The sequence below is a fragment of the Neolamprologus brichardi genome, chromosome 7, assembly GCF_056152115.1.
Source record: "Neolamprologus brichardi isolate AB-2024 chromosome 7, ASM5615211v1, whole genome shotgun sequence".
NCBI classification, from domain to species: Eukaryota; Metazoa; Chordata; class Actinopteri; order Cichliformes; family Cichlidae; genus Neolamprologus; species Neolamprologus brichardi.
Genome location: NC_142110.1, coordinates 41,314,674 through 41,323,412, shown reverse-complemented (window position 1 = coordinate 41,323,412; position 8,739 = coordinate 41,314,674). Strand labels below are relative to the sequence as shown.

General features: G+C 42.9%; 1 protein-coding gene across 2 annotated transcripts; it reads right to left on the bottom strand.

Annotated features, from left to right (window-relative positions):
* Positions 1–539: 539 nt before the first annotated feature.
* On the bottom strand, positions 540–7,886 carry LOC102794633 (uncharacterized). Of its 2 annotated transcripts, XM_087844455.1 has the most exons (5): positions 7,796–7,886; positions 1,624–1,693; positions 1,041–1,215; positions 731–896; positions 540–578 (listed from the first exon to the last, which is right to left on the bottom strand). In XM_087844455.1, exons 2-4 carry the CDS (start codon positions 1,676–1,678, stop codon positions 731–733), a joined length of 396 nt encoding a protein of 131 aa, XP_087700581.1. In that variant the 5' UTR covers positions 1,679–1,693; positions 7,796–7,886; the 3' UTR covers positions 540–578. The 2 variants fall into 2 exon arrangements, with proteins under 2 accessions (XP_087700581.1, XP_087700580.1); XM_087844454.1 differs by lacking the exon at positions 7,796–7,886 and having other exon boundaries at positions 1,624–2,898.
* Between the last annotated feature and the right edge of the window lie 853 nt (positions 7,887–8,739).

Here is an 8,739-nt window from a genome sequence, read left to right as displayed (position 1 = left end):
TAATGCAGCTTTACTGTAAACGTGGTTTACAGTTAGAAAGACTTACCGTGATTAAGTTTTATAGTATCACTGTACTGCAAATGTGGTTTATGGTATAACACTGTAATTGTGTACAGTATAATTTGTGTAGACTGTAATTGTGTTTTACAGCATATAAAATAATATTAACATTCATATTCAATATAAGAACATTTACAAAAAACAATATAATTCAATAAAGTAGTCTCAGATGAGTGAATTAAACCAACATTTATTGTTGATAATTTTTTTTTAACAAGAAAAACATTTTTCAACTGAATAAAAACAATGTCAATAACCAAAATAAATAGAAGCGTACATGAAAACTACACAGTCCTTCACCTTTCTGTGTCTGAGTTTTTTAAGGAAAACAGTTTTTCATTCCACTAAAAACAGGACAAACCCACCAGCATGAACATTAAATAAACTATTACAATTGTAAAACAAAAATCATTTACAAAATGTAATAATTATCAGTGGGTCCCAGGAAATAGAATGTGACATGGGATTTAGATTTCCATTACCAGGATGGTCGGGTTCAGCGTAGTCTTTATCACCACCTGTCAAAGACACATCATCAATATTCATGTTTGCTCAGGTTATTCACTTGTTCACATCTGTCTGAGATCATTCATACTGTTGTATGGATGTGTGTACAGTATGTATATAATTATCAGCTATGTAAAAAATATTATCATCTCTGTATTCTTACCTAGTTGGAAGTCCTCCATTCAAACTCAGAGAGCCGCTGGAGGAAGGTGGTGATCCGAGGGCTGATGCTTGTAACCTTCCTCTTTACGACACGACCTGTCTTGCGGCTTGTACCAAGTTTTGCAGGGCATTTTGTTCCCATGTCTGGATTGATCCTCACAAAGAACCTTTTAACGGAAAAAAGGCTGCTTTAATTTCAAAATTAAAACATACATTACAGCAATCACCTATATGTTTCTGCAACTGTAGTCAAGCTATCACATATATTTCATTCTTAAATGGTGTAAGCTTTAATGGTGTAAAGTATTTACCTCTGTATCATCTCCAGTGTGATGGACACTGACTCCTGATACTCAAGGTTGAAAACGTAGTATGACACAAAGAAGACAGCAAGGGTGCTGGCAAAGTCATGCATCTGCTCAGGCTCATAAAATACCTTGCCCTCCAAACTGATCATCCAGTGGCTTGCAGACATGAAATTATTCCCTAAAAACAGACAAGAGTCCAATAAGACAATGTGCTCACCCTTACAAATAAGGTTTCCACAAGAATGCTGGATAGCAGGCCTCACACTGTACAAAAATAGAATCCACACGGTTTGCTGCTATTTCTCTTATTATTTATTATGTAATGAAAATTATGATCAATTACAGGAAAAAACTGCCTAATGTTTTGGCATTTAGGCCTGTGCTGAAATGTTAGGCTGTTTTTTCCTGTTGGTCATTGTGTATAATAAATAATAAGAGAAACAGCAGCAAACTGTGTGTATTCTATTTTTATACAATATAAAACAGACAAACCCCTGTTAAGTAAGTTGTTGTGGGTACAAATACCACAATAATTACATAGATTTTTTACAAAAATATTACAAGAGGATTGAAACAATTTACTTACCAAGCGCTATTACCCTTGGTGTGATGGGTAAGGTCATCTCTCTCTCAACAGACATCTTGGTGGAAAAAGCCTTTAAAACACAAAAGGAACTGATTTGAATAATGATACTCAAAATCATTGAAATATTTTTCCTTTGTTTATGTTGACAGTATTGAGAGTGCATGTGTAAAATTTTAAATATAATTACGTCAGCCAAGATGAAGATTAAGTCCTCTTTTTCTTGGAAGTACTTCATCAGAAGAAGGATGGCTGCTGTGGCGATCTGGTTGTGGTTCAGCTTTGCACTGTCGCACTCACGTAGCAGATGTTCAATCTCCTTGTTCCACTGAAGTCTCTGGCTTTGAAAGAAGTTAAAAATTCTCCTTCCTTTCGTAAGAAGGGCTTCACTGAGACGTGTCTCTACCTCAATATCTGTGAGTGTGTGGAAGTGAGTGCAGAGGCCTCTTTTAGTAAAAAGAAATGGCCAATGCTCTTGAACCTCATATAAGGTGGGGGCAGGCCAAGAATTAAGCATGTGCCTCTGGTAAATATAAGTCAAAGACATATAAGTATTTACATCTGTTGTTTCAATTGCTTGAGGACCTGCTGATCTGAAGACAGTTGACATAGTCTGTCTTTTTGTCTCCAAAGTTTCAGTCGTTTCTCCTTCTGGTAGGGTTGTGGGTTGCCAGTTGATGCAACCATAGCTATCAAGTTCAGATCTCCCCCTTTTGATGGCAACATCACCCTCATTGTTTTCCCTGGTAGACCTTTTCCTTGGCTGCCGGATTCTGCTGCTGACATTGTCTCTATTTACATGTTCAACTCTTGTTTTAAGCTGTTTGAGTAGGGAATAATAACCACAGCCTAACTGCTCACCTTCTGCAGTCTTATCTGCAAAGGTAGCGGGATACTTAGATACAATAGCTCTAGCTACCTCCCCACAAGCAGCTCTGTTAGGGTTGGGGCAGTGTACTCGCATTCCTTTTACAACAGTCCTAATCATTATTCTCCTGTCTTCTGGGTGAGCCATTCCACCAGATGCCAAGGCCTGTGAAAGTCTTGTTGGCATCTTCTCCCAGGGAACTGAAAAATTGCTGATCCAGGAGGTGTTGCTTACATTTGGTTGTGTGGAAGGGAGTTGACCTGATGCTTGTGCAGAACAGAGTGAATTACCCTGTAGTGGCACTTGCACAGTTGTTGAGCAGGTGGTTTCAGGTTCCTTTGGGTTGTTTGAAGAGCCAGACTCCACTTGGTCGTCGATATTCACACACACACATAAACACAGCAGAACAATTCCACATTAACTATGTACAGATGGGTTTTTTGGAGTATTTATTGAGTAATACTCCTATATGAGACACAAAAGCAAGAGTGTTGGAGAAATAATACCAATGGCAATGAAAGCTAGTTTTAGTTTTGAAAGCTAGATTTTTTTATGAACTATGAATTGAAAAATAAAGTACTGATCTGAACCCGAGCGGTGCTTTGTTATTGGACTTCTGTGCTAATCACAGTTTGGCCATAACGAACACCTTGTTCGAACATAAGAGTGTCCATAAGTGCACGTGGCACCAGGACGCTCTAGGCCGTAGGTCGATGATCGATTTTGTAATCGTATCACCAGACCTGCGACCATATGTTCTGGACACTCGGGTAAAGAGAGGGGCTGAGCTGTCAACTGATCACCACCTGGTGGTGAGTTGGATCAGGGGGCGGGGGAGGACGCTGGACAGACCTGGTGCACCTAAATGCGTAGTGAGGGTGTGCTGGGAACGACTAGCAGAGGCCCCAGTCCGCGAGATCTTCAACGCACACCTCCGGCAGAGCTTCAACAGCATTCCGAGGTAGGCGGGGGACATTGAGTCCGAATGGACCATGTTCAGCGCCTCCATTGCCGAAGCTGCTGCATTGAGCTGCGGCCGCAAGGTGGTTGGTGCCTGCCGTGGTGGTAATCCCCAAACCAAATGGTGGACACCAGAGGTGAAGGGAGCCACCAGGCTGAAGAAGGAGTCCTATCGGGCTTGGTTAGCCTGTGGGACTCCGGAGGCAGCCGACAGGTATCGACAGGCCAAGCAGAAGGCGGCTCGGGCAGTGGCTGAAGCAAAAACTCGGGTGTGGGAGGAGTTTGGAGAGGCCATGGAAAAAGACTTTCAGACTGCCTCGAAGAGGTTCTGGCAAACCGTCAGGCGTCTCAGGAGGGGAAAGCGGTGCTCTACCTGCACTGTGTATAGTGCTGGCGGAGCGCTGCTGACGTCGACTGAGAAAATTGTCAGGCGGTGGAAGGAATACTTCGAGGACCTCCTTAATCCCACTGACGCGTCTTCCGAGGAGGAAGCAGAGTCTGGGGATGAGGGGAATGACCCGCCAATTTCCGGGGGCGAGGTCACTGTGGCAGTTAAACAACTCCTTGGTGGCAGAGCCCCTGGTGTTGATGAGGTCCGCCCCGAGTTCCTGAAGGCTCTGGACGTTGTAGGGCTGTCCTGGTTGACACGCCTCTGCAATGTTGCGTGGAGATCAGGGGCAGTACCCGTGGATTGGCAGACCGGGGTGGTGGTCCCCATCTTCAAGAAGGGGGACCGGAGGGTGTGTTCCAACTACAGGGGGATCACACTCCTCAGCCTCCCCGGGAAAGTCTATGCCAGGGTGCTGGAAAGGAGAGTTCGTCCGCTAGTCGAACCTCGGATGCAGGAGGAACAATGCGGTTTTCGTCCTGGTCGCGGAACACTGGACCAGCTCTTCATCCTCTCGAGGATACTTGAGGGTGCATGGGAGTTTGCCCAACCAGTCTACATGTGTTTTGTGGACTTGGAGAAGGCATTCGACCGTGTCCCTCGGGGTGTCCTGTGGGAGGTGTTGCGGGAGTATGGGGTGTCTGGCCCATTGCTACGGGCCATTCGATCCCTATACAACCGTTGCAAGAGCTTGGTTCGCATTGCCGGCAATAAGTCGGACTCGTTCCAGGTGGGTGATGGGCTCCGCCAGGGCTGCCCTTTGTCACCGGTTCTGTTCATAATTTTTATGGAAAGGATTTCTAGGCGCAGCCAAGTGGCGGAGGGCTTTCGCTTTGGTGGCCTCAGAATCTCATCTCTGATCTTTGCGGATGATGTGGTTCTGTTGGCTTCATCGGGTGAGGGCCTCCAGCTCGCACTGGAGCGGTTCGCAGCCGAGTGTGAAGCAGCGGAAATGAGGATCAGCACCTCCAAATCTGAGGCCATGGTTCTCAGCCGGAAAAGGGTGGAGTGCCCACTCCGGTCGGGGATGAGTTCCTGCCCCAAGTGGAGGAGTTCAAGTATCTCGGGGTCTTGTTCGCGAGTGATGGGAGAAGGGAGCCATGTTGACCCATCGCAACAACAAGCCCTTTGCAATATTTTGTTCCTTTGTAAACTACTGCTGATACCTCTGACGTAGTTTCTTTCATCAAGCCAGCTGTCCTGACAGACTCCTGAATTAGACCATTGTACAACTGCTCATCATATTCACTAGTTTCACCAACTGCTTGAACTGCTGGAGCAAACAATGGTCCACTGCTGAGGTACGCCTGAAGCAGCTGGTGCCTTTCTGCCAGTGTTTTACAAAGGTGAACAAAGTTGTGCAGTTTCCGGGCGCATTCCTTGAAATACGAATGCTTACTCTCAAACCGGAGAGTCCACAAACGAATAAGAGGCCCAAAGTGCAAAAAGAGGTCACTATAGTGAAGTAAATAGTGATGCTTGGGCTTGAGTGGGTGATTAGGGAAAATTGTGTGTCTTATATGAACATACTCCTCAGTTATTATCTTAAGGTATGCAATCTGGTCATGATGGATCTTGGGAGCACATATGAGCTCAACCATTTCCTTGAGCTGTAGATACAGTTGCCAGACCTGACTGTCCTCAGGATTTTTTATCCTGTCACCAACCAACAATGGCAACAGTCGCAATAGACACCAGTTCTGTGCTGCAGAACCAGAAAGTTTTTTGCCACACTCCTTAACCTCACATGGTTTACTGAGACTATCATTCCCTGAGTATTTAAACTGTGTGATCGACCTGTTTAGTTGTGCATAAGTGAAATGCTTTTCCTGTTTCACTAAATGACTGATGTATAATGCCAAGTCATTAGAGACTACACCTTCAAATAAATCATGACCCAAACATGGGGGAAGCCCAGTGCAGACATGAAAATATTTCAGAGAATTGAAAGGTGAGTCAAACTTTACCCCCTGTACCATGTCTTGGTCAGTGGTGGATAGCTGTTGTACACTCTCCTTGTGACCAGTGATGGTTCTTTTTGGACCAAGCTTTAGTGGTGTCTTTTCAAAGTCTGTCCTTTCAATCAAGCAGTATCTACAAAAATGCGTACTACAACTGAAGTTTTCAGTGAAACTACCTAAGCAGTGTGAACCAAGATTATCTCCACAAATGGAAATCAAGGCCGCTTTGAGGGTATTTCCATCATCTGTCTCAATCCCTGTATCTTCTAGATCTTTAAGGTCTGTGATAATACTTGAGAAAACTTTCTCCTGACCAAATGTCTTGAAGTCCCTTTCTCTGCACAGCATCACCAACTGCATGGGATCTACTGAAGAGCGATTGTGTGGCTGGACCTCACCTAGACTCATGTAAACCCCCAAAACTTTATGTTTTTTCTTCCCTGACCCAAGAGGATTCACAACCTCAAATCCATCCTGGTAAAGGATGATGGACAATGAAGAAGGATTGTCTTTTAACAGAGCATTTTCTTTTACATTTCTTCCATCTGCCACATCCTCTACAACCATGTTGGAAGAGGTATGATTTTTGGATTGGTGATATTGCTCTTTAACACTTGACTGTCTAAGGAGGGATTTTAATGTCTCTTTGATGGAAATGTATTGGCAAAAGCATTCCTTTCCAGCAGCATCACTTCCCAGATAAATCTGGGTGGGTTCAACATAGTCAAAATACTGCTTGTAAAATGTTCTCCTTGTTTTGTCAGATCTGAGTATTCCTTTGTTGTATATTGTGAAGACATCCTCTTTAGAGAGATTTTGAATAATCATTTCTATCTCAGTTTGTGGTATGTCTAGCTCAGAAAGCTTGCCCTTCAACTTGTCAAAAACATCTGACATAGAAGTGCTATGGACATGCTGAAATCCATCAAGAATACACTGTATTGTGCTCGCTGGCAACAGCATCTTGGCTTGCATTTTCAGGTAGAAAAGAGCCAAATTATGTAAAAATGTCTCTTGTTGATTATCACACTCCTCTAGATGATCACATGGAGTTGGAGTCAGATTCTCCTCAGAAGGCTGAGTACAGTCTATATTTTCGGGGAGAGTTGACACCTGAGTTGTTATCACTGGCTTATGTTTCCTGGATAAATGTGTGGCAAAAGATGAGCGCACTCTGAAATGTTTGTGGCAGTCATCATAAGGACAGACAACTTTCTTGCCATCTTTAATATGAAATCTCAAGTGAGTGCATAATGCTGAAAAATTCTCTGCCACATAGAAACATGCCTCAACTCCACAAGCAAGATTTCCTTTAAAATGGGTGTGTTTAGTCTGAGCCCTGCGATAGCGGTGGTTCCTGTGCATATGGGATCTGAATGCAGAAAATGTTCGATAGGAAGAAGGACATTGCTCTATTCCACATGTGAATCGATAATTAGCTGTGTGCTGATGTTTCTTCGTATGATAACAAAATTGTCTTAATTCTGAACTACAAACACCACAAAATTTACACCTGTACATGGCTGCATGTGTCTGAATTTGACTTAACTTTTAATTTGCAAAGAGCATGGCAACGACACAACAGTGACTGAAAAACATCTCAATCTATTATCTATTTGTTCTATTATTAAAGAAGGGATCTACATTGCTTGGGTTGTATCAAAAAATGGGAAAAAGTTAAAAGAAAAACTATCTATAGATCAATGTTATTAACTTAAACCATGCAGACCCTGAAACACTGGAGGAAAAATTTTGGAGGGTCTGTCAAGCTGACGTTAAACCCCTTAACAATGGCACTGCAACTAACTGCGACTAATTTACAGACCACTACACTGTCTTGCTTTTTAAATGGAACCTATGAAACAATAAACCACAGTTGAGATTAGAGCAGGCTAACCTGCATCAGAAACTTCAAAACTGGGTTAGATTGTTTTAGCAGTCTTTAAATTTCCAAAAAAATGTTGTCTACCTTTATTCTCACTAAATATGTCTTTTTACCTGCTGTTTTGTCTTGTCTCTCAAAGAACTGAGGCTACATCACACTGTCAGCGCGGCCAGCAAGGGCAGGAGGACAGCAATGCACCACACTGGGCGGGAAAAGACAGAGAGACAATTGTTAATTTAATGTTGCATTTATTTAACCCTTGAAAAATATATTTACATAAGTAAATAAAAGAAAAAAAACACACAACCCATCTTTTCCAGAATAATTCAACTAGTTGCTCTTTTGACCAACCTAACAGACGTTACATGGTTTTCCTATGAAAAAGACCCTGGAAGACGTTGTATTAAAGGAAAAAAAACATGCTCCCCTTCCCACTTAAAAAAATAATAAATATTAAACTTAGGTTGGAGTTCCTCGCGCCACCACCAACAGAGGATGCTGTATCCACAGTGCTTCACTGTGTACTCTCACACCTGGACAACAAGAATACTTATGCAAGAACGCTGTTTGTTGAATTCAGCTCAGCATTCAATACAGTTATTCTGTCTAAGCTGATCACTAAACTTGTGGATCTTGGAATCAGCAACTCTATCTGTAACTGGATTATGGACTTTCTGACCAACTGACCCCAGCATGTTAGGTCAGGCCATAACTGCTCTACCACCATCACACTCAACACTGGCACTCTACAGGGCTGTGTGCTAAGCCCCTTACTCTACTTCATCTTCACCTATGACTGCAGGCCTATATATGGATCCGACTCCATCATCAAGTTTGTGGATGACACCACGGTGATTTGTCTCATCAGTGACAATGATGAGTCTGACTAAAGGGAAGAGGTAAAGCACCTACCTGTATGGCCTCTCCAATCAATGTTAGGTCCAATCCTGCATTTCTAATGAAATATTTTATGATGGAGAGAACTTAACAAAAGAAAGCAAATGTAAATGTAAACTCCTTCTCAAGACGGTAATCTAGAGACACGCACGTGGACTAT